This window comes from Sciurus vulgaris (genome assembly GCF_902686455.1).
Source record: "Sciurus vulgaris genome assembly, chromosome: 7".
NCBI lineage: Eukaryota > Metazoa > Chordata > Mammalia > Rodentia > Sciuridae > Sciurus > Sciurus vulgaris.
The window spans coordinates 67,040,379-67,068,194 of record NC_136467.1 but is presented as its reverse complement, the minus strand read 5'-3'; the positions used below and the strand labels follow the sequence as shown (position 1 = coordinate 67,068,194).

General features: G+C 32.7%; 1 protein-coding gene across 2 annotated transcripts in view; it reads right to left on the bottom strand.

The window, feature by feature from the left end:
* The window catches only part of MMS22L (MMS22 like, DNA repair protein), a 137,681-nt gene that overhangs the window by 95,651 nt on the left and 14,214 nt on the right, over positions 1 to 27,816 (bottom strand). For both annotated transcript variants that reach the window (XM_079147122.1, XM_079147123.1), the window contains 6 exons: positions 24,281 to 24,394; positions 17,191 to 17,367; positions 11,009 to 11,071; positions 3,325 to 3,444; positions 1,129 to 1,352; positions 283 to 792 (listed from right to left, as the gene is read on the bottom strand). In XM_079147122.1, the coding sequence (XP_079003248.1) occupies positions 283 to 792; positions 1,129 to 1,352; positions 3,325 to 3,444; positions 11,009 to 11,071; positions 17,191 to 17,367; positions 24,281 to 24,394 (1,208 nt within the window). The remainder of the gene's footprint in view (positions 1 to 282; positions 793 to 1,128; positions 1,353 to 3,324; positions 3,445 to 11,008; positions 11,072 to 17,190; positions 17,368 to 24,280; positions 24,395 to 27,816) is intronic.

Genomic DNA, 27,816 nt, shown 5'->3' with positions numbered 1-27,816 from the left:
GAAGCACTTGGGGAAGAAAGGTCTAATAGGATGATTCTACAATTATATCAGAGCTGCTCTGAATTTAGTTTTGCATTTTATGTTTGCATAAGAGCTTTCTTTCTAAGAACTATTATTTGAAAAAAGTTTGAAAACTAATGATTTCTACCAATGTAGCAGTAAAACAAATATTTCCTTTTATATTTGGTTTGTAAGTACATTAAAGGAGAACTTTAATATAAAAATCAACACAGTGATGATATCAAACAGGTAAATCAATTAGTACATTGCAGGAAAACATACCTGATTCTGGCCAAAACAGCTTGTAGAAAGCTGAACACTGTCCTAAGTTCAGATTCTCGACAGGCTCGTAGAAGCATACTAAATCCATCATTAAGCAGTTTTTCATGGGAAGGACACAAGCAATAGCTGGTCTCAAATACTTCTTGAACACCATCAATGTAGATAGAAAGAAGTGTCCAGAGAGTATGTCTCTGTATCATTTCATCATTCTTAGATACCAAGAATGCCTTTGCTTTTTCTCGAAACTCACAGGAAAATTTCTCAGCCAAAACACCAATGTCTAGATTTTTCTGAGCATACATTAAGAGAAATGCCATCTGACCCTTCCAAATGAGGGCTCTCTGAGATTTTATAAAGGTAGGCTTGAGGAAATTGAGGAGGTCTAATACGTGACTTGCTACATCTTCTACCTCTGCAACGGCTGCTAACAGTAGAAAAAGGTTGAAAAAGTTCTGTAGACCAACTTCAGTTAATTCTTCCATTCTTTTTTGATGGAATTTAGAATAAATTCTGTAAAACACAAATAAACTGCTTTAATAAAATTATTTCACTCACAAAAATTTACCATTTAAGGTAAACTTTCTATCACTATTCATAACAGTCTCATTACAGATAAAAAAAAAAAAAAAGAAACTGAAACCCTCTTCAAGTTATGGATTTTAAGTTTGTTCCTCAGTATTACAAATTGGCAGGATTGAATGTTCCACATTTTGTTGTCTTATGTAACGAAAAACATTTAAAATGTGAAAAAGGAATCTAACCACAAGTTAATGTTAAAAAAATACAAATAATAACTCTCCAAAAATATCAGTAAACATTCCTGACAAAGAAAGATACTGCACACACCTTCCTTTGACTTGTTTCCATGGATGAAGGCCATTGTTCTTCATTGCTTTCTTAACAACTTTTGCCAAAATGCAAAGAAAAATGGTATAACTACTGCTGGATTTATATAGGTCAGGATCTTGTTTATCACAACAGCAAGTCTTCACCATTTCAAGCATAGATAAAGGTGACTTGTTATTAACAAGGCCTTTCAAAGGAAGCCAAGAAATACTAAAGGAACTATTCTAAAAGTAAAAAAAAAAAAAAAAAAAAGAGAGAGAGAGAGAGATAAGTATTAGTTTCTTAGTGCATTAAATGGAAAGCTACAAATTCCAATCAGCTCATTAAATGTTTACATTAGCTTAAGCACAAAAACTACATTTTTATTACAATACCACTATCATATAACTCCCCCCCCCACAAAAAAAAATTCCATAAAAGCAGAGAAAATCAAGGGTGTTCAAATTTTGGATTATCCCCCAAATGTGTTTTTCAACAATTGGTTTGTCCAAATTAGGATACAAACAAGGCCTACAGAGTTTATAGATTTCTATAATCCTTAACACAAATTCCCCAATGTTTTTGTTGGACCATTCATTTTTACATCAGGAAAATTGTTGGACAGAATTTCCTTTTCTGGATTTAACTGCTTCTATCTGCCTCGTGTCACTTGTTTTTTTATGTTTATCTTTTCTATAAAATGGCAGTGGTATCTAAAAGCTTAATTATTCATGTTAAATTTTTTGGCAAGAATCTTTCATTGATAGTACCAAGTGCTCCTACTGCATTTAGTAAAGATGCACATATATTCTGAATTTTTGTGATGGGGATGTCAGTCTGATCTACTGATTTTAGTGATCCCCGCCATTTAATGGTTTTAGTAGTCACTGATGACTTGGTCAGAATACAGTCTTTACTTTCCTGTACTTAGTTTTCAAAATGAGGAGCACCATACTTTCCAGAATAATTTTTAAAAGTATTATGAACTTGGGGACTAAAACATCAAATATGTTTGTAGTCATTATTTTTTCTTATGCTCAAATTTTCACTTTTTGGTCAATGGAAGTTCCTTCAAATTGACTATGTCCTTTTGACATGACTCTAACCTAACTTTGATACTTTCTATGATTTCTTGTGTCACAAAATACTCCAAACTCATCTTGTACATCTTTTGCCTTGGTCATTTCTCCAATTGGCCTAATACTATGCTTCAGAGAAAGATATTTTTCTCATTTTTACTAAGCTCCATTACATACAAACCCGAATTAGTCATTTTACTGGTAATTCTTCCATTATCATTTTCTATCTTAATAGATAAGTTCACTATACAAAAACCCAAACATCCCAAATTTCCTCTTCTTTCAAAACACAAGCAATTGGATCTTTTAAATTACTCTTTAAACTTTATCTTCCAAATTCATCCTCCCCTTTTAAAATTAATTGTCTCTATTTTAATCCTCGGCCACAGTATTATCTCATACAACTACAACAGACTAATTCATGTGTACCCAATTCATTTACAAAAACTTTCTCAAATACATAACCTAATATGTCACATCCTTGCTTTCCAATGTCTCCTGAAAAAACAAGAACTCAAATGTACATTATCTACAATCCTTCATAGTCTATCAGTCTACCAAAACTACCATCTTAATTCTTCTTATCTCCTTTCTTTCTCCATTGTCACTCCAGGTCTATCATTCAGAACTATAAACATGATAGGAATAGACTTTGTTCTTCCATATCTTCATGTATTTATCCATATTGTTCCTTCAGCCTAGATGATCTTTTTCTTCTGTAGTTGGAAAATACTACTCATCCCCATGGCCAACTTAAAATAGGTGATCTGTGATAAGAACTACTTAGGTGCTATGATGGTATCTTATTCAGGATAGCAGTATCTATTCAATGTATCACAAGCAATCAGTTGTTATTAGAAAACTTAAAAATGAGGATTAGAAAAAAATATTTCTGCTATAATTTTAGCCACTTTGTTTATACTCACTCTGAAGAGAAAAGGGACACCAAATGCTGTCGTGTATAGGCTGATTTCTTATAAACAATGTTTTTGAAAGTTAAAACTACTCCATACTATGAACAAAAATTAACTTAAGAAAAAAATGATAGCTGCTCATAATTAAATCATAAAAAGCCCCTCATGTATGATATATAGACCCTTCAAATTCCTGGAGCAAATCCTATAATCTATTAACTCACCAGGTTCTTACTATAATATTCCCATAGAATGGTGACAACAGAAATGTTTGGTTCCCAGAAATCACAAAGTGTTAAACAACAGTGAAGATACATCCGTAATTGTTCTTCTAGTATACCATCCTAAAAAATAAACTGAAGTTAGGAAGGAATAAAAGGGCTCTGGAAACTTGAACATTATCACTGAATAATGTTTTGAATAACCTGCAGCTAAAACGAATATGAATATATATCAAAAAATCATAGCCATTCTCGTCTTCAGACAAGAATGTCTAAATTAACATAAGGTACACTCCTAAAAACAATTTTAGAGATCATTAACATATTTGGGTAAAGGAAATTACATTACCCCATTTGACTTTTGGTTCAATTACTTAATACATACAGTAGTGTTTCATAAATGCATGGTGTTAGAAACTCAAAGAATGGAAAATAAATCCATATGAAAAAGAAGTGGCAAGAATGATCCAAGAATTAAGATGCATACAATTTCAGAGGGCCTGGTCATACTTAAGTACTTAGTTAAATTCTTGTACAGGGTTCAAAGAGTTGTTCTTTTAAAATGTAGAGAATTGGCAAAGTACATTTTAACCTTTCAGGAGATAGTAGAAGGAAAAGGAAGGAGGGAAAAAAAAAAAGGAGATATTTTAATCCAATTTTCGATGGTAAAATGACCACACAATGAATAAAAAGTAACACACCCCTGAATTCCAGTCGATGACCAACTATATTTAAAGCTTACTACATACAAGGCCCCCTTCTAGGGTAGTAAGCATAGAGCAATGAGCAAGTCATCCACAGTACTGGCACTAATAGAGCTTACCCCTTGAGGAAGGAAAAGAGAAATGGATACTCAAAACAAGGCACATTCAAACAGTTAAAACTGCTGTGAAAAAAAAATAAAACAAAGCAGGGTAATGTGGTACTCACTAGTAAAGATGAGTCATCATAATTTGATCAGGTGTGATTAAGCATAAAGACTTGAGGGAAGGCATTTGAGCTAAATAAGTGAACAAAAAAAGAGCCTAACATTTAAGAACCTAGAAGAATTTAAGACAGTCAAAAACAGTGGAAAATTCTTGAATAAGAAGTAATTTGATATTATAAGATCAAGTCAGAGTTAGACAGGGACTATGTCTCATTTAAGGCTTTACCAGTCTTGGTAAGAAGTTTGGATTTTGTCTTGTTTACACTGCAGTCACTGGAAGAGTAAAAGCATGGAAGTGATATGATCAGATTGTTTCAAAAATACTGCTTTGAATCACCTATACAAAGTGACCATAGGGGATAAGAATGAAAGCAGAGAGAACAGGTAGGAGGCAATTTTGTGAAATTGTAAGACTCAGAGAAGTAGACAACTTATCTGAGAAAACATTTGGAAAAGAGGCCATGGTATTTATTAATGAATCACACTAAAGTTTGAAGGAAAGATATTAATTAAGAAAAACTTCTAAGCTTTGGCATAAGAAAATGGGTTAATGGTATTAATTCCTGAAATAGTAAAGTCTAAGGAAGGAGAACATGGAGGAAAATCACAGGGCATCTAGGAGATATTAAGTGGACAATCTGACATATGGGTTTAGAGTTTAGGGGCAAAGTCAGTTGTTGACATAAACCTGGGTTTTAACATCATATTAATTGTTTTTAGAGTTAAAAGTCTAGATAAGGTGACTATATAAGGTGAGAAATATGAAAAGAATTCAGAACAGAGAACCCTTTGATATTCTAACATTTAGATACTGAGCAAATGCAGACAATTCTATATGCAAAAATAAGTGGACAAGAAAACAGGAATAAAATCAGATATTCTGGAAGTCAAGAGAAATATCTCAGAAAAGAACAGTGGTGAACAGGGTTGAATGCTGCTGAAAAATTAGAAGAAATAAGAATCCTTGGAAAATATAAAAACATCACTCACAGTTATGATGAAATAATTGAGTGTTATGGCTTGGATGTGAGGTGTCTCCCAAAAACTCACGTGAGCCAATGAAAGAAGGTTTAGAGAAGAAATGATTGGGTTGTGACAGTCTTAACACAATTACTGAATTAATCCCCTGATAGGAATTAACTGAGTAGTAACTGAAGGCTGGTAGGGTGTGGCTGGAGGAGGTGGGACATTGTGGGTGTGGTTCTGGAGTATATATTTTGTATCTGGCAAGTGGAATCTCTGCTTTCGCAATGTGAGCTGCTTCCCTCTGCCACACTCTTCCACCTTGATGTTCCACATTACGAGCCCTGAGGAATGGAGCCAGCCTTCTACTGACTAAGTCCTCTGAAACCCTGAGCCCTTAAATAAACTTTTTCTCCCCTACAGTTGTTCTGGTTGGGTCCTTGTAGTCACGGCAGTAAAAAAAACTAATACATTGGGTATGGTGAAGAAAAGCTCAACTTTGGTTGGCTAAGGAGATAACGGGAGGTGAGGAAGTACAAATACTTTAGAGATATACAAAGTCCCAGAACAGGAGAGAAAACCAAGATCCAGAGCACAGGGAAAGGAATTAGTTCTTGATAGAACCAGTTAAACTTCCATTATAACAGAAAACTAGTCTGAGAGGTTAACCATGTACAAAGCATGTTAACACATCAGGAGATTTGAAGGAAAAAAGAGAAGTACTGCTCAGACTGGTTTCTATCTTCTCAGTGATTTAGCAGGCAAGATGTTCAACTACATGGATTAGGGCAGAGCCTGCATTGAATTGTGCATTAAAGAGAAATTCTGAAACAAGTCATTATGGAAGGTAAAAAAGCAAACATTCCAGAGTTGACTGCCACTTGAGATTTATGATGAAAAATCTGATATCAGACAAATCAGAAAGAATGATTATTTGATTTTCTCCAGTAATATTCAGCTGTGGGTAAGAGTGGGGAAGGTAGAAGAGGAGTAAGCTTTTCAAGTTTAAAACAGAGAAGACTTAACTAATTAAAGATGTTTACAATGGAGTGGCTAAAATAATGAGTTTTGTAATCTACATTGTTTAAGGAGGAGAGTCAGGACCCAGAGGACAGAAAAATGAAAATGTCAAAGGTGATGGGCAGAACAGAAATGAAAAACGTAGGACATAAGCATGGGAGGAGACAGGTAAGGTAAGTAGAAGAAACTGTTAGGAGTAAGGACATTAGGGCACTGAGAGGGCAGGCAGATTATATACAATAACGTTGGGTTACTAACAAAAGTAGTAGATATGTATAGAAGAAAACAATGAGTTTGGTACTAAACTTTTCGAATCGCAACCACCAGTAAACAACAAACTCTTAGTTATTAACCCTTTAAAGACACTTCAAACTTCAAAACTTCTAGGAAACTTCGTAATTCTCCACTAGGCAGTGACCCTTCTCGCATACTTATATCACAACACTTGTTAGATTTAATGTTTATTTGCCACCAAGTGTATGTTCTCAAGGGCTAGGATAATGTCTCAAGGGCCAGTAACTTACTCGGTTCACCCAAAAGTCTCCATAAATATTTCATCAACAAAACAGACTTGGGTCTGGTGCTTTCTTTCACCAATTAGCTGTATGACTTAAAGAAAACATTTAGATTCTCTAACAGACAAACTCATTTAACTAAAAAGACAAAGTTCTGTCCATTATGAACATTCTTGGATTTTATTTTGAAAACATAAGCAAAGATCTAGGATCATATTTGTTCCTATCTATACTACTGAACTGGATGAAAAGCATACTAATTTTATTATATCTGCAAGGTAAAAAAGTAAGTTATAACAGTTTATTTTGAAGGGTTTTATTTGGCATCTGAAACTTGTTTTACCATGTAAAATCCACAAAATCATGCTGAAACCATAAAAAGAAGTAAAGTTTGGGAAAAGCAACAGGATGAATGACAACTATGTATCAGACATCATAAAACATGTTTTACATGTGTTAGTTCAAGTACATTTCATACCACCCCAGTTTTAATACCTTAATTTTATAAAAAAGAAACAAAAAAAAAGGCTGGAATTCACGATTTATAATAGTTTACTCAAGCCCACTTGGTTAGGAGCTAGGATTTATGATGCTGAAGTCTTGGTTAGATGTAATATTCTAGCCAAAAACAGAAGAAAGGGAACACACAAATATTTAGTGGACACCAGATTTGATCAAGATTGTTCTTAATGTCAAGATCAAAATTTGAAACAAGGTCTTTGTGAGTCCAGAGCCCATTCTTTGTAATGTATGCAATCAAGAAGAAATTAAATGGCATACCAAGAGATCAATTTTACTTATTTATTTATTTATAAAGGAAAAGAAATGTATTTCTTCTCCTTTCTTTCTTAGTGCCTGCAGATGTAAATGAAAAGAAATGGCTTTAAAATATCATTCTCCACAGCTCTGGTTGGATAGGTAATCAATTAGTTGAGTGTGACTTAGAAAGTAAGTGCTTTGTTAGATTATAGTCAATTACAGATTGCATATTATATATTCTACATTTTCACAACCTGTATATTCAACCATTCCTTTCTTTTCAACTATTTCTCCTTATTTTAAAAATTTCCTTTAAAAAGTATGCACATGAGCATCAGTAAAATTAAAGAAAGGAATTGTCCATCTTCAAATCCAAATAGGTAAATCAAGAACACACAACAGTCAGGAGTAGCAGTAGGAGAAATAGCAGATATGCTTCCTCAAATTCATTTAAAAAAGTTACAATACAGCTAATATGTGGTTGGAAGGAATATCTGAAAACACCTGAGTATACTAATTGCTTCTTATCTTTTATTTTCCCATCATACACTTACTGGAGAGGGAAACAATATAATCATGGAAAAATAGAGATGCTCTGCATAAATATATCCAAAACAGATCTAGAAACCAAAATAGTCTACTAGTCAAACACAAAACAGCAAAGAAATGTTAAATTAGAAATAATGAAGAAAAGGAGTTTTATTAAGATTCCTGCAAAGTTCAGTGCTTTGAGGTTTAACAGTGGAATCAAACATATATGATCACAAATCCTAGTTCCCCCACTTCCTAGCTAACTGGGTGAACCTGGAAAGTTTTGCAACCCCTTTGGACCTTAGTCTCTTAAGGTATAAAATGAAAACAATGCTATCACTACATAAGATTGTCCTAAATATTAAGTGAAAGAATATATATATGCTTTCTACTAATCTAAAGTTCAATGTCTGCTTCTGGAAGATCCTTTTGTGTTAGAAAAAAAATTTCTAAAATATTATTTGCTTAATTAAAACGACAGGAATGTTCACCAATTTTACTTGAATATTGCTATGTATTTGGAAGGTATTTTTTTTTTAAACAAACCTATCATTCCATAGCAAATGGACTTTTTCACTGTTGGAAATCATGTCAAAGTACATAAGCATTTTCAGACTTTAATTTAGTTGAACGGGGGTAAAACAGATATAATCAAACTGATAGCTCTATTCCAAACATATCATTTATTCTTTGTGACCACCTACTGCAACCATAAAATTGTTTTCAAGAATTCCAGTAAGTAGTCCTATACTACTTATAGAATATAATTGGATGCCATCAAGACAGAATAAAATTGAATGAATATTGGACTGAACCAGAAGACCACTATGTTCCAAATATTATAATAACTCCTTCTATCACAAGAAAGGTATTACTTTGATTTTATTAAAGAACTAAATTTATAAAGATTTCTGGATCAAGGGTGACTGACTTGAGTCATCCTGGTTTACTCAGAGCTTTGTTGGTTTTGGCATTGAAACCCCAAACCAAAGAAAAGTGGGATGATTGGTCATCTAACATGCTTTCAAGAATTACATTTATCTTCAAAACAGTTTCAACTGCCATGATTAAAATACTTTGCTAAATTGTAAAAGTATATTATCTAGTGTCAGAAGAAGTTTTATCATACTATGAGTGTGACATTATCCTTAAGAAGTCTTATCCCAAGCAAACGAGTTTCTTTTACTTAAAATCAAAATTAGAATATAGTTCAATGAAAGAGCACATGACTACTTAGCATGTGGAAAGTGCTGGGTTTAATCTCTAGCACCATAAAAAAAATAAATAAAAATTGGAGTCAAAATCCAAATAGAAAAAATTATTAATTTATAAAAAACTAAAGTGTTTACAGAGGGCTTCCAATGTCTTAGACAAAAAGCAAACTTTTCTACAGAACAGAGATGATGACAAATCTCTTTCCTGTTGTCCTGGACAAGTATGGGTTTATTTGTTGATTTGTTTGTTTATTCATACATATAAACTTTTAGAGCCTCCTAAGAAATATTCTGTAATTTAAAAACTGGCTGGATAAAAAAATAAAATAATACAACTCTCAGAGTTGAAATGAAGTTTAAAAATTATTAAATATGATGGTAACAGAAGTCCAGGTGAAGGAAATTTGAAGGATACAAGTAATTAACAACAATATGAAAACTAAAGCTTCTAGTTACTGGCTCAGACACAGTAATTCCCAACAGAAAAATAATACTATTCAGACTTCACTGAAATTCTTTTTATTCGGTTTTAATTAAGCTATGTTAGGACATTAAGCCTGAATAATTAACTGGTGCAAATGACAATGACCACTAAAAAGCTATTATTTCACAACTGCATTTTAGTAATTACATTTCTGAAATTTAAAAATTCATAAGAAAATTTTTGAATTGCTAAATTGTTATGTTTTCAAAGAGTGAAGAAGTCAAATTAAAATGAAATAGAAAAATAAAAATAAAAAGAAAGAAATATGAGTAAGCCAAAACTTTTACAGTGGTTAAGAAAAGGATACTAAAAGAATAATGGTCCTACCATTTCTGATAGAACTTCAATTTTTTATAATACTAAGTTAGAATACTTAGCTCACAATAAGTAAGATACATATCAAAAGTACAGGTATTTCTAAGGTTTGACCTTAGAAAGTTAATAACTAATAGAATATTTGAAGTAGTTAAAATGATTTTCAAAGATGTCTATTTTAAGTATACACACACATAAAGTAATATTATAATGCAGTATTTCTTCTTCATTCCTCTTCAACTTTTAAACAATCTTCATTAATCAAAATTAATTTATTTCTCAAATTTAAAAATATTCTTTACTATAATTTTCCACAAACTCTAACATGAATGACAACTTATATTACAAAACTTTAAAGAGTTACAATACAACATGTTTAAAGATGTGATAGCAAATTTAAAACTATTTTAAAAGGAGGTCAAGTCTGACCTCTGGGCCATGAAGCACTACATTAACAGCTCTGCAGAAATAAAAATGATAAGGTATGAAATGAGTGCTCAGAAACTGGGACCTTATCAGTTAGAATGTGATTCAAGCCTGTAAGACAAATTGCTCAGCAAGGCAAGTCACCTTCCTGCTGTGATGAGGATATAGCTGAATTTCCAATGCCACTAACTATCTCCTTCATCTGGTCTTCTAGTTTGATATCACACAGTCAAGGAATGGCTTATAGTTCTAAAGCATCTACCATTTATTTTGAATACATTTTGTCAAAGTCACCAACTAGGATAATCATCTTCATCCTTTAACTGACAACTTCAGTGTTGGAAATAAAAATCTTTAAAGGATAGTCACTAACAGAAACTACTGTGAGTTGGCCCTTCACAGAATGATTCTACCTCAAGTTTTTAATAACTAAATTATTATTTAAATCATTTTAATGGTTTGCTTGGTTTCTATAAATAAAATTCATAAAAACTGATTAAAGTCTACAAATGGTCTCATTTTAATTGCATACCTGAACATTCATGGACTGTTTCAGCAGTTCTTCCACAAAGTTCCAATTTGATTCCATTTGTCTCTAGAAAGGAAGAAAATAATGCAACATCAAAATTATTGCTCTTGATTATGCATATATTTAAAATTATGGTATAACATATTAAGTATAAAATACATTTTCTCTACCAATATACATCAATCACTGCAATTTCTTGAATATCTAATATTACTTTGGCAAAGATTTGAAAGATTTGGAAGGAAAAAATCTCCACGTATTCTAATCTAATATGAACCTTACTGGGAGCTGTTTCGTTCAAAGTGGTGGTTCTACAGTATTATAAGTATATTAAATATTTAATCTGCTGTAAGATATAATCTAACAGAAAAAAACCCTTTACATATCTCTATTTTTTTCAAAATTTTTATGCTAGGTATTCATCCCTATTCTCCAACTACTCACTAGAGATTTTTTTCCTTCATTTAATTCATAATGGCTCTGAGACAGCATGTCTTATTAAACAAAATAACAAAAAATTTTACACAGAAAATAAGGAAAATTGTACAAAGTACTATCCTCATTTAGCCAATGGTTACCTGTCTGGCAACTAATTATGTGGAATACTCTCTACAATAAGGAAAAACCCAAAAAGAACTTTCCCAACACCTAGGAACTGAAACCAATTCCACTTTTCCAATAGAAAAGCCTGAAGGACACTGAATTCTTAGAGGTTTAGATATATGGACATCTATTAAAACTAAAAGCAAAGAAAGAACATTGGAAATACCAGATTCTGATGGTGAAAAAAAGAATGAAAGTATTTAAGACTTCAGTAAAGGAGAGGCCTTAAAGAGTGAAAGCACAGGCTCTCATCCTACTCTACCATATACGTATGGGGTTCATAAGGAAAAACTCAAATGACAAATAAGGCACATTCAATATTTTAAATAATAGGACAATGCTGATATAAAATGCAAACATCACTAAATAAATATTTCTTTAATAAAAGTGCAAAGTTACTGTGGTAGCCAGCCTCTAAGATGGTTCCCAATGACTGCTGCTTTCTGATATTCATGCTTTATGAAATCCCCCCCTCACATCATACCAAGTTGGTCTGTCAGTAATAGACTACCAATACCAATACAAGTGACAATAAGTCAATTCCAAAATAAGGTTACAGGGCAACAAAGTTTCTACCTTGACTACACTCTCTTGTTAACTAGATCTGGGAAAGGCCATACTATGAGCCTCCCTGAAGAGGTCCAAATGGTAAGTAACTGAAACTTACTCCCAAATGTGAGATTAGAAGTAGATCTGCTAGCCCCAGTTATCTTGAGTCTGAAGCCCTTGGCTGAAAGGTTGACTATAACCTCAAAGATTCTTAGGCAGAACCACTCAGCTAAGCTGCTCCTAAATGCTTCTCAGGAACTGAATATAGATAATACATGATTGTTGTTTTAAGCAGTTACATTTTTGTTATACATCAATTACTAATATAATGAATTAATTTCAGTAAGAGAATTACTGACTTTTTGAAATACATTCATGTAAGTAAAGTGAATGCAAAAAAATATTTTAAAATATTTTAACAGGAAGGAAGGTGGAGTAAAGAATCTGGCCCTTTCCAAAGAGAACATCTGGCCTCTGTGAGATAATCTCTGAGCCCTTAGAATGTTAAGCCTGTTAGGATCATCTTGGTTAGGCCACAGTCACGTTGGATAGTATTCCAATGTGACTGAGAGTAGAGACTACCCACACCCATATCATCTTACATTAGGGGTTGGTCATATCCAAAGACCAATAATGTGACATGTCTTGGGTCTCTGAGTGAGCTAACCTCAAAAATACGCGAATTCCCTGTGTACTTTCAATATACTAATGCCCAGAGATTAATGTGTCTGGACTCCACAGGGAGAAGACAAAAGAAGCTCCACATTTTGTACTCTACCTGGACTGTCCTATGTACTTCTTCCTTTAACTGATTTGAATCTCTATTCCTTCTCTGTAATAAACAACAACCATGAGTTTAACAGTTTTCAGTGATTTCTGTGAGTCCTAGCGAATTATCAAATCTGAGGATACTCTGGGAAACCCCCAGCATTGCAACAGATATCAGAAATGAGGACAGTCTTATAGACTAAGCCTCCAAACTTGGTAGCTGGCCCTCAAAAAGGAGACCATTTTGTTGTATCAATATGAATTTTATATATATATATATATATATATATATATATATATATATATATATATACTGTGTTAGGTTCTTCACATATTACTTCCTCAGAAACAGTTCCCACTTCAGAGAAAACACAAGTCTCAGAAAGGTCATACATGCACAAGTTAGAGAATAGGTTCAAATCTAAGTTGATCTGGTTCAGCATTCCCTCTTTTATACCATGCATCAGTAACTGATTGTTTTCCTATTAAGACTTCCCTCAGAATTCAGCAATTCATTTTTATATCATCTTTTTAATTAAGAAATGTCACTACTAGGGATAAGTAAGCAGGAACATGACAGGGTTGATATAATTGAAGTTTCAGCTTTACAATTAGTGTTAATGAGCAAATTTCAATTGTTCTGTTCTATCAAGCCATTTGAACCACAAGAATTATACAGAAGTAGTATAATTCTTACCCAGAGGATTTCACCAATATGAATCAACACTGTGGCTATGATCTAAACAAAAATTGGCTAAAAAAGAAAGAATCATTCCTAAATCAAATGTAGAGAACATATACCAAAGAGACTCAAAATATTTTTCTTTCAAAAAAAATTTAAATATGGGCCGCTATAGCGCTTTCTTCTACATACTAAGTTATACCACTATAGCCTTATTTCTAAAAACCAAGTTAATTTAAGTAGGAAATAATTTGGACCTATGTTTGCTATTTCTTATCCCACCATTAAAACTAAGATACCCATTTAAGTTTTAGTATAGGTAGTAACCCACCAGAAATATAAAACTGATTCCCTCAATCTCCGCTTCCAGCACACTGGATATCTGGGTTACATTCCACACCTTTTATCTGGTTGCCATTTCAGATGTTTCAAACGAGCATCAGCTAGCCTGACTGACTGCCCTATGTTCTTGGCAGGGAGAGCACTGTTAAACTGACCCCTGCAATGCCCAAAAGGAATTTTCCTCTTTAATTGTATTTGGTTTTAAAATAGATGACAGGGATTGTGAGAGGATAACACATTTTCATCTAGATTGAGAGGAAAAGCATTAAACAGACTGTATGAAAATCTAAAGCTTCTAATACGCAAAGTAAAATATCAAATTTTTCTTAAAGGCTTATAATAAGAAATTGGCTAATTTTGTGATTTAAATCCACGTACAGAAAAATGCCAAGCTACAAAAACTTTTAAAATAAAAAATAATTAAACATATCTGAAACCTATTTAAGATGTAAAGATTTCACATTAACCTTCAGGGCAAATCAGTTCACATTTTTAAAAATGAAACATCCCCATGCTATCAGAAGACTAGAGGCATTTCTCTGGTAAAGAACACATGACTAACCATTATTCAGATCATCTTCCACACCAGATTATTTTTTAGTAGAATTAAGCATGCTTATTGCACAACCACATTCTCTAGTATAGTTGGCTAAGAAAACACATGAGAAAAAATAATTTTGGCAATTTTCAAAATTATGATCCAAATGTATCTCAGACCCAAATTAACATTCTATATAATTTCCTGCTTAAAGAATAAACCAATATGCCTTTTTGTTCAGATTAGGATGACTATCTGATTTACCAACAAGAGACATCTTTGAAAGTAAAAGTGAAAACTAATCAAATAGGATGAGGGGATAGTAGGAATAAACTAGGAGTGTTGGTGGCAAACTAGAACAAAAGGCCACCCTACCAAAGACCTATTTATAAAAGGTAATCCTTAGGAGAACTCTAACATTAAGTTTACCTGAGTGATAAAACAGTGTGATAATTAATTACTGTGCAACTCAGTTTCTTTACCTGTGAAATGGATAAACCACCCTTTTACCTATTTCTTTACACTTCACTGATGTTAAAAACTGAATAGCCATTGTGAGGTATTAAATACGCTGCAAATGTAACATGTATTTTGTACCAAATGAAAACTATTGCTAAAAAAAGGCTTGAGTTTTTCTTTAAAGAAATTAAGAAATATTTGGAACTCTGAGAACTCATATAATAAAAATTCATTTTACATGTGCACATACAAATATGCATTACTTATTCTTACCATGTGTATCATATGAAATGTTCTTTTTTCAAATATGGCTCTTTCCTTTTAAAACATTCCACATAATTTAAAGACTTAAGATTAAAAATGTTAAGTGTCTTGGAAAAAGAAAACCACATAGAAACTGTTGATAAATAGTAAAAGATAAAAGTTGAGCTATTTTAAACACAGACAATTTACTATTTCAATTCAGTGCAAATAGAAGCAAAATTTCCTCCAGAGTTCTCTGTATAAAATGGAATAGTGGTTTCAGTACTGCAACTGTATAGTTGTTATGTATCAGTACAACTCAACATTACAATAATAATAGTTATATATTAACGTGACTAGAATACCTACCACACTGGGAGTATCTGTGTGGTTAATATCGACCACTCTTGAAATATACCACTCACTCTAGTAAGTGTTAGTTCAGTTCTAACAAGCATTAATAAACTAAAAGCACTGTTCTTTGAAGCAAGGGGCATAATCTGTTTCATGCTTTGCACCAATTATTATGATAGCATACAACAGGAACTCACAAGTGCTTAACTGATTACCATATTTATATATACTGATTAAAATGAGGAATATGTATTTGGAAGAATTAGATTGGAAAGGAAGATAAATGATAATGCTTATATCTCAGGAGTGAGTCTGTCTAGTACTCTAAAGAAAAGAATCTGTTATGCTCACTGAAGAATGTTTCATAAAAACATTCAAGGCCATGGTTCTGATATCTCATGGAGGATGAAAATCAAAGAACTTTTCTAAAAAATAAAGATTCCCAAATTTCAAAACAGATTAATGAATTAGGATCTCCAGAGTAGAGACCTAGAAGTCTGAATTCTTAAAAACTCTCAGGTAGATCCAATGACTAGTTACACTGTGGATCATTCCCATAAAAAAGACCAATTTAAAAAATACAGACACGTTGGCTTTAAGATTCTAGATGTTTATTTTATAGAACTGATGGGCTGATGTAATTCTATTAATTTCTGAATGCAAAAGAAATATATTCAAATAGGACTTCAAATCAATACATCTACCAGCTGTTTTTATTCACAGTGGTTTTTTAAGCATTACTAAAAGAATGTCTGTAACTAGACCTAACTAGAAAATAATATACTAGTTAAAATCTTCCTATCTGAAGCAAACTTCATGGTCACTGAGCAGATTAAAATATCTTTAAGAAAAGCATCTCTAAAGAAATTCTCTTCTATCTAGGGGTATTGGTATGTAACTGTAATCCCAGCTATTCTAGAGTCTAAGGCAGGAGGATCACAAGTTCAAGGCCAGCCTGGGCAGCTTAGTGAGAAGCCAATCTCCAAATAAAAAATAAAAAGGGCTGGAAAGGTAGAGGACCTCGGGTTCAATCCTCAATACCCACCCTCCCCCTCAAAAAAAAAAGCTATTCTGGAACCTCTGGAACAATTCAAATGCATGATTTTAGGATAAGGGAAGAGAGAAACAGAAAGGGCTAAGTAATTTATTCAAAAGTCACACAACTACTAAGCAGAGGGACTGGATGCAAGCCTCTAGAAATTGCCTTTCCTTAATCAAACAATAGAAATATAAACCTTGCTGGGAGTAGTGGCACGCACCTATAATCCCAGTGGCTTGGGAGGCTGAGGCAGGAGTATTGTGAATTCAAAGTCAGCCTCAGCAACTTAGTGAGGCCCTAAGCAACTCAGCAAGACCCTGTTTCTAAATAAATCTATATATATATTTAAAAAAAAAAAAGGGTTAGGGATGTGGCTCAGTGGTTAAGCGCCCCTGGGTTCAAACCCTTGTACTAAAACAAAGAAAAATAAATAGAAACCTTATAATTTTTAACATGTCTAGAGAAACACTATCCATACATAAAAAGAACTTATTACTATAGAATATGATTTAACTTTTTGTTGTTTCTGCTCTTTTTCTTCATTTTAAAAAGTACATATTAAGTGACAGTATAAGAAAGTTAAAAATAAATAAATAAAAAGATCTTACCATTTCAGCTGGGACTCCATGGCGATCAAACTGGTACAATGATGCTACGTGAGTAATAATCCACCAACTAAAACCTAATGGATCCCTGGACTGGATTATTGGCATAGACGGTCTTCTGAGGTCACTTGATTTTTCAAACAGTGTTTTAAGTAATTTATTCAACCAGTTCCAAAATGACTATAGAAATAGAGGTAAGGTGATTCAGTTGAATTAGAAAATTATTTCAATCACCTGTGTCTCAGTTCTTCCTCTATGTTAAAACTGAGGTATATATACAAATGAGAATACAAAACAAATATATAAAATTTAAGGAATACTTTTAAAACATACTCAGGTTAAGAATTACAGCATGACTAGTACTTTAGAAAAATCCTACATGTCCCCACAGTTACATCATCTTCTCTAGCAGTATTATTCTGACTTTTAGATAAAGCATCCCCTTGCTTATAAATATCTTCCACACAAGTATACAAAGCCTATATTATACACTGTTTAGTTTCCCTTGAGTTTTAAATGTATGCTTACATTCCTAAATGTTTTATTTCTATTGTTTAGCAATTTGCTTCTTTTGCTCAATATTGTTTCTGAGATCATCCATACTAATAAGCATTGTCACAGTTCAATGGAATATTCCAACATCTAACTAAGTAATAAATCATTTATCCAATTTACTGTTCTTAAACATTTAGTGAATTTTATTAAGTTTTCCCTAGGGTTTATTTTTTTTTTTTTTGGTGGGGAAGGGAATATTCAATGCAAAAGTTAAAGTTATTTGCACAAACCTTTTGAAAATTTCTCTTACCTTTCTAATATCTATAGCATCTGAAGTCATATTCTTTACTTTTAGTATTAACTGTGTAATCATCTCAGGAAAGACTGTCAACTTTGGTTATCATTTTGAATAACCAATTTTTGACTGTTTTCAATTTCATAACTTTTTATTTCCTTCCTTTTACTTTCCTTGGGTTTACTATGAAGAAATTATTTCTAACAACTTATGATGAATTCCTAGTTCACTAATTTTCAGTCTTTTTGTTTAACATTTCCATCTAAAGTTAGAAATGTCCCTTTAAAGTCCCAAAGTCTTAACTTTTAGAAAGTTATTATTGATCCAAGATGGCAGACTAGAGGGTGACTGCTTCTGTCGCTCCAGAACCCAGGATTCAAGAAGAAAGGGAGACATTGAGAGACTCGGACTAACACAGAGCCACGGGGTGAGTCTCCACTACCGGGTGAAGTTCAGCCCCGGTGGCAGGTTCGGACAGGGGCAGCTTCTCAGAGCAGGGCAGGGTAGCTAGAGTCTTCCCCAGAAAGCCCTGCTCCCTCCAGCGGCAGGCTCCTTCCATAGCCAGCTTCTTGGAGCATACAGCCCAGTGACAGCCTTTCCCCACAGAGCCAGCTCCAAGCCCTGGAACAAGTAGCAGGCTAGGGGCAACTTTCTTCAGAAGCACTGCATTATCAAGTTCCTTCAAGACTTCAGGCTTCTGAAGGCTGGGAGGTGATATACTGGAAATCTACAGGGACACTATAAACCAATAGAAGAAATCTGCAATATCTCAGAATACCACTGATATCTGACCAATATGAGAAAACAAGGGAAGAAAATGTCCCAAACAAACCTAGATAGATACTATATCAATAAAACCCAATGACAGCACAGCAGAAGAAATGTCAGAAAGGGAGTTCAGAATGTACATAATTAAAACAATCAGGGAAGCAAACGAGGAGATGAAAGAGCAAATGCAGGCATTAAATGATCACACCAATCAACAGTTAAAAGAGCAAATACGGGAAGCAAAAGATAATTTCAATAAAGAGTTAGAGATACTGAAGAAAAAAAAAAAAAACAACAGAAATCCTTAAAATGAAGGAAACAATAAACCAAATTAAAAACTCCATAGAAAGAATAACCAATAGGATAGAACACCTGGAAGACAGAACTTCAGACACTGAAGATAAAATATTATATATTATATATTTTGACACTGAAGACAAAATATTCATGGTATGAAAAAACATACCATGCACACGGACACAGCGAAAATGCTGGAGTATCCATCCTCATTTCAGATAATGTGGACTTCACTGGAACAAGGCAGGGATGCCCTCTTTCACCACTTCTATTCAACATTGTCCTTGAAACTCTAGCCAGAGCAATTAGACTGACCAAAGAAATTAAAGGGATACGAATAGGAAGAGAAGAACTCAAACTATGCCTATTTGCAGATGACATGATTATATATTTAGAGGAACCTGGAAATTCCACCAGAAAACTCTTAGAACTCATAAGTGAATTCAGTAAAGTAGCAGGTTACAAGATCAATGCTCATAAATCCAATGCATTTTTATACATAAGTGATGAATCTTCAGAAAGAGAAGTTAGGAAAACTACCCCATTCATAATAGCATAAAAAAAATAAAATACTTGGGAATCAATCTCACAAAAGAGGTGAAAGACCTCTACAATGAGAACTACAGAATACTAAAGAAAGAAATTAAAGGAAACCCAGAAGATGGAAAGATCTCCCACGTTCTTGGATAGGCAGAATTAATATTTTCAAAATGGCCATACTACCAAAAGTGCTATACAGATTCAATGAAATTCCACTTAAAATCCCAATGATGTACCTTACAGAAATAGAGCAACAATTATGAAATTCATCTGGAAGAATAAGAAACCAAGAATAGCTAAAGCAATCCTCAGTAGAAAGAGCGAAGCAGGGGGTATCACAATACCAGATCTCCAACTCTGCTACAAAGCAATAGTAACAAAAACGGCATGGTATTGGTACCAAAATAGAAAGGTAGATTAATGGTACAGAATAGAAGACATGGACACAAACCCAAATAAATACAATTTTCTCATACTAGACAAAGGTTCCAAAAATATGCAATGGAGAAAAGATAGCCTCTTCAACAAATGGTGCTGGGAAAACTGGAAATCCATATGCAGCAGAATGAAACTAAACCCCTATCTCTCATCCTGCACAAAACTCAACTCAAATTGGATCAAGGACCTCGGAATCAGACCAGAGACCCTGCATCTTATAGAAGAAAAAGTAGGTCCAAATCTTCAACTTGTTGGCTTAGGATCAGACTTCCTTAATAGAACTCCCATAGCACAAGAAATAAAAGCAAGAATCAACAACTGGGATAGATTCAAACTAAAAAGCTTTCTCTCAGCAAAGGAAACCATCAGTAATGTGAAGAGAGAGCCTACAGAGTGGGAGAATATCTTTGCCATTCATACTTCAGATAGAGCACTAATTTTCAGAATATATAAAGAACTCAAAAAACTCTACACCAAGAATACAAATAACTCAATCAACAAATGGGCTAAGGAAATGAACAGACACTTCACAGAAGAAGATGTACAAGCAATCAATAGATATATGAAAAAATGTTCCACATCTCTAGTAATAAGAGAAATGCAAATCAAAACCACCCTAAGATTCCATCTCACCCCAATTAGAATGGCGATTATCAAGAACACAAGCAACAATAGGTGTTGGTGAGGATGTGGGGAAAAAGGTACACTCATACATTGCTGGTGGGGTTGCAAATTAGTGCAGCCACTCTGGAAAGCTGTGTGGAGATTCCTTAGAAAACTTGGAATGGAACCACCATTTGACCCAGCTATCCCACTCCTTGGCCTATACCCAAAGGACTTAAAATCAGCATATTACAGAGATACAGCCACATCAATGTTCATTGCTGCTCAATTCACCATAGCCAGATTGTGGAACCAACTTAGTTGTCCTTCAACTGATGAATGGATAAAGAAACTGTGGCACATATATACAATGGAATATTACTCTGCCATAAAAAATGATAAAATTATGGCATTTGCAAGCAAATGGATGAAATTGGAGAATATCATGCTAAGTGAGATAAGCCAATCTCAAAAAACTAAAGAACGAATGATCTCGCTTATAAGCGGATGAGGTCATATAATGGGGGGTGGGAGGGTTAGCATTAGGGTTAGGGTTAGGTTTAGGGTTAGGATTAAGGAGGGGGGCAAGAATGGAGGAGGAAGGACTGTATAGAGGGAAAAGAGGGTTGGGAGGGGTGGGGGGGGAAGGAAAAAATAATAACAGAATGAATCAAACAACATTACCCTGTGTAAATTTGTGATTACACAAATGGTATGCCTTGACTCCAGGTACAGAGAAACAACATGTATCCCATTTGTTTACAATACAAAAAAAAGAAAGAAAATTATTTACTTCAAAATATTTAATAATTTCCATTATCTCTTCTTTCACTATGAATTATTTAGAAATACACTTCAAGATTCTAAGCATGTTTGTTTTTCCTTGAAGTTCAGTCAATTTCTATTTTCTATATTTAACACTGTTATTAGCATCAAGAAAATTCAAATTTGGTTTATCTTCATGGTAAACTGAACCTTCTATCAATATGAAATAACTTAATGCTTTTTTGTCCTAAACCCCAGTTTTTTCTAGCATTAGTATTCTGTATTTTAAGTATGTCTTTTTTAAATAGCTTAGAGAGAGTACTGACAATACATCTTTCATATACAGTTTTTAGTAGTCTATTTACAGGAAACATAATGACCAATAAACTTAAGTTTTAAATCTACCATCATAATTTGTATTTCTATTTGTATACTTGTTGTATCTACCAATATCTCCTCTTGGATTCACTATTTTTCCTGCTAATAGCCTGGAAGTAAAAGGAGTCTACTCCTTTTTTATTCCTCTGACATAGTTAACATGTTTTCTATTTCTCACAAACTGTTTTACTTTGTTAAAAGAATTTTGTAATTCTTTAGAGTTTTTATTATTTTATAAAATCCAGTCTTGAAATGGCAACCATATACAGCTAATATGGTCATGTTTTTCCTGGTGACCTTACAAATAACAGCATGCATTCAAATGTCCTGGAAAATTAATATACATCAAAAATGTATACGTGTGCACACACACACACACACACACAAGTAGACATGTTTAATTATCTACCTATGTCATCTCAAGACCTTTTTAGCACCAATCAGTCACTGAACTTCAAACTATCTGCCTCTGCTTTTCTTGCCTTACGGCATTTTCAGGGAATTAATGCTGTCCCTCTCCCAGAAACAGCCTCAACTGTCAGATGGCAAGGTTCTGAGCTCTTGTGTCCCCCACTGGCTTTTCAGAGTTCCCCTACTAAGATCAAGCTCTAGTTCCTCACACTGGTCTGCTTGGTAACAGCCTTTATGAGATGCCCTCTCCTTGCCTCACTCTACATTCCCCTAACCAATGAAAGTTTCCTAGAGTCACCACCAAAGTAACTACTTATGTTAATTCCTTTCTCAGAGAAATCCTAACAAAAATACATTGATTCTCAGTGTTCATATTCTTATCAACCATTCAATAAAAAACTTGTTTTATTTGTGGCTATGTCTTAAAACATTTATTTAATATATTACAGTTTTATTGAAAAGTCATGGCCTACACCACTAAATTACTAACCAGCAATTTGATCCCATCCATCAATCCAAACAGTTCCTTATTTGTCATTCTAATATTTCTTTGTGCATGATTGATTTTATATTTATAAAATATATATGCATATTTCCTTATTTTCCCTATAATGCATGAAAGCCAAAGTTCAAGTTAATGGAATTCAGCAATGGTTTCTAAGGTTATAAGGCAATTTCACTATTCAACTGACATTAAGTTTTCACCTACATTTAGTATTTGGTCTCAATATTTCTTACTTGCTACTAGCTCACTGATACACTTGAAATGATCATTAAACCATATCCAGTATGATTAGGAAGAAGTTCAAACTATCTTATTATGAGGAACGGAAACTGCTCATTTGAGTATGAAAATAAAATAGCCTTTAAAATTTTGTGAATCATATAACTTATTTTAGTTTTACTAAAAAAAAAAAAAAAAAAAAAAAAAATGACCTTAGACTTTCTTTCTAAAACAAAAAGTCTAGTTATCACATAAAATGAAAAGCATGTAAATAATTTAGGTTACACAATACATGTGATTATGCAATTTCTGCTATTTAATGTTTCAAATTAAACACATTTTGGCTTAAAAATGTGGGGAAAAATAGATTCCTGGCAACAAGATAAACATGACCATATTAGCTGTATGTGGTTGCCATTTCAAGACTGGACTTTATAAAATAAGAAAAACTCTAAAGAATTACAAAATTCTTTTAACAAAGTAAAACAGTTTGTGAGAAATAGAAAACATGTTAACTATGTCAAAGGAATAAAAACAAAAAAACTGGCAAATAATCAAAAGTAAATTTTGGAGACTGTAACACTTAAATCTCACTGTAGAATGTTGAAATCTACTCAGACAAACCAAAGTGGAAGGAGAAAATAAATTCTCCCAACAAGAAAAGTACAAATACATCATATTTACACTTATTTGCTGCTAAAATAACTCAAAATTAAATATTCAGCAATTGTAAATCTGCAAAAATAGAGTTGCTATTAAAATTAGCAACACCCAAACCCCAAATTGTGGAAAATTGGGAACTTAAAAAATTCATGAAAATCAAAAGCACTTTTTCATATACTATAATCCACTTTAAATGTCATTTCACAATGGATTGTTTTGGGCACTTCTGCCTAAAATATTTTTCTTTTCTAATAATCTGTAATACTTCAAGTAAAATAAAGCCCTTCTCTGAAGATCTGACTCAAAATGAGGTGAAAGAAAATTTCCCATTTTCCCCTTAGTATAAAATACTATATAATTGAGTAATATAAACTTATGTCTTATTTCACCCCAAATCCTCCAAATCTGACAAATTTTCTGATTAAAATGTTTTCTGGACTACCAGAGGGTATTAAATAATTTAACCCAAAATATTCCTGATACAACAAAAACAGAACTTAGTAACAGTCAAATTTTGTATTTCCATATTTTTCTTTATTATTAATTTGGAGTTAAAAAAATAAAGTAGGTTTTTGGTAGTGTGTCAATGCATTGTTTGGTGATTATTTTTGCCTTCCTATAAAGAAGGAATTTTGTAAGATTTTCTTAGCTAAAAACACTGAATAAATTCATCATAAGAGTTAGTAAAAATCACTAAACATCAATTTTCCACTTACTTCTGAGAGAGACCATTTACTTCTGTGGTCTAGAAGATGAATAAGTAGAATCCATAATTCTTTAATGCATGGACATGGACAATGATGACTCATTAATGCTTCAGAAGGCCTAACCTGTACAAAAGAACCAAAATGGGTTATTTAGAAGAGAGCAGCAGAAGTTTACATGTCACCTATCTCTGTTTTAAAAGACTGATTTAGAAATGTACTCTCAGATACATAAAATTATCTATGAAAAAATATCATTTCATTAACTTTTAAAATAAACTTCCTTTTAAAACAAAAGTATAGAATAAATTTTAATTTCAGCTTAAAAGAAACCTCTACTTTATGCCTCCAGTCCAGAGGTCAACCACCGTTTTATGAAGGGCTGGATAGTAAATATTTAATGAGTTTCGTGGAAATATAAGCTCTGTCATGACAATTCAACTCTGTCTGCCATTATAGTACAATAGCAGCCACAAATAACAAGTGATAGAAACGGGAAGGAGTGTGTATCATAAAAATCTAATTTACAAAATAGGCATTAGGCTATATTGAACCTCAGGGTCATTGTTTACTGAGCAAAATATAATTCTTTTACCACTACCCCAAAAAAAAAAAAGGAAGAAAAAAAGAAAGAAAATAAGACTTTTGATGAAAAGATTAGAAAATAAACTGATTGATTATAAAGCATAGTAAATTTTTATAAGAAATAATAAACACAACTGTCAGATATTTACAGATTAGCCAAATTATTTAGAATTTCCATAACAAAATATCCTGAATAACTCTAGTTAATGCAATGTACACTGTATTTACAAGTAAATCTAGACTACTGAAATTCATAATATATTCAATACTTCAAGTTATATACATAACTCTAATGTAAAATATGGTAAAAAGTAATAGCTGTTAAAACTAGGAAGTCCTAATGAGAGCAATTAAGAAAGAGAAAGAAATAAAAGGCATTCAAATTTTAAAGCAAGTTAAGTTATTCCTGTTTGCAGATGACATGTTCTCACACATAGAAAAACTTAAAATTAGAACTGATAAATTCAGTAAAGTTGTAGTATACATAATCAACATACAAAAATACAAAGTGTTTCTACATACTAATAGCAAACTATCTGAAAAAGAAACAAAAATGATCCCATTCATAACAGCTAATAAAAAGAAATATTTAGGAATAAATTTAACCAAGGAGGTGAAGACTTGTATACTGTCCAACAGATTCAATGAAATCCCCATCAAAATCTCAATCACATTTTTCAGATAAAACAATCTTGAAATTTGCATGGAACCAGCAAAGACTATGAATATCTAAAGTGATCTTGAGTAAACAACTAAAACAATAACAACCTAGAGGCATTATAATATCTGACTTTAAAATATACTACAAAGTTACAGTAATCAAAAAACTGTACAGTGGTATACAAAGCAAACATAAAACAACAAAAAACTAAATAGAGTGCTCAGAAATCCTTCCATCTATAGTCAATAGATTTTGAACAAAGGTACAAGAATATACAATAGGGAAAGGACAGTGCATTCAACAAATAACTGTTGGAAAAACTGTGTATCCACACACAAAAGAATGAAATTAGACCCTCATCTCACATATTCAAAACTCAACTCAAATGGATTAAAGACTTAAATGTAGCATCTGAACTATAAATGAAAACATGGGGAAAAGCTCTATGCATTGGACTGGGCAATGATTTCTTAGATATGACCCCAAAAGCCCATGCAACAAAAGCAAATGTAATTACTAGAAGTGAATAATCTGCTCAGGAAATAAAACTGAACAAAGTGAAGACAAAACATATGGAGCAGGAGAAAATATATGCAAACCATACATCTGATGAGGTGTTAATATCCAATATAGATAAGAAGAAACTTGAGAACTCAATAGCAAGAAAATAACCAAATCAAAAAAATGGACAAAGGACCCAAATAGACATTTCTCAAAAGAAGACATTTGAATGGCCAACAGGCATATGAAAAAATGTTCAACACCACTAATCATCACAGGAATATATTTTAAAACCTGATGAGCTATCATCTCCCATCTTCTGGAAGGTAAATTAGTAGAGCCATAATGGGATACAGTATGGAGGTTTCTAAAAAATTAAAAATAGAACTATCATATGTATTCAGCAATCCCACTCTTGGGTATAGATCTAAAGGAAATGACACTAGTATATCATAGAAATACATGCACTTCCATGGTCATTGCAACGTTATTCATAATAGTCTAAATAAGTCATCCACCTAAGTGTCCATAAGTGAGTGAATGAACACAGGAAATGTGTGGTGTGTATGTATGTATGTGTACACACAAACACAGACACACAATGGAATACTATTTGGCCCTAAAAAAAAAAAGGAAATCCTGCCATTTACAACATCATGGATAAAGATGGAGAACATTATATTAAGTGAAGTAAGCCATGGACAGAAGAACAAATACCACACATGACCTCATATAAGAAATTTTAAAAACTGAACCTAAAAGGAGTGAATACAATGATGGTTAAAGCAGCTGGGGTGATGAAGGATTGAGAGGATAAAAGAATATTGAATTGAGCCAATACAGTGACTTCAGTGAATAACAGTGTACCATATTCATGTAATCACCACAGAAAATAAGGTGCATAATGCTAATTACATTAATTTAGTTGTTCCACAATGTATACATGCTTAAAAACATCACTGTATGATTAATATTTATCAATTTTTGTCCAGTAGAAAAAATAAGTTAATGTTAAAAAATATTACTATATCATATTGGTTAATCCACACTAATTAATTATAAACATAAAGACTAAATTTAAAGGATATTAATAAAAGCATAAAACAATCTAAATTTCACAAACTTTGTACAAATCCTGATTCTCTAAATCTTGATTTCCCTCAAGTAGGTTTGAAGCTCGTAATCCAAAACAAGTGATGATAATCTACAAACTTCCACTACTTGAAAATGAACATGTTCTGAAGCACCTTTAAATCACTATCTTTGCTAAACACTGCATGATAAGTACAATTTAGTAAAAACACACGATTTACCCATGATTCTAGACCTTTTATGAAAATTGCCAAACAAAAACCTCTTTAAATTTGTCAAATAATTTTAGTTTTAAGCATTCATTAGCAGCAATACAATAGATTAAAGGGCTATCCTCTTATTTGAATAGAACACCTATTTGAATACAAGTTAAATTTCCTGACATTTTTCTAAAATATCATTTTCATTTATTTATTCTTGACCAGATGAGAAGATATTTTCTTAAAAACAAATTTAAGATATTAAAAACAACCTACTTTAAAAATAGGCAATAGACCTTAACAGGCATTTCTCAAAAAAAGACACACAAATGGTCAAAAGAGAGGTTAAAAAATGTTCAATATCACTAATCATCAGGGAAATGCAAATCCAAATCACAATGAGATAGTATCCCAGTAAAAATGGCTATTATCAAATAGACCGAAGATAATAAGTCCTGGCAAGAATGTGGAAAAAAGGGAACCCTTGCATACTGTTGGTAGAAATATAC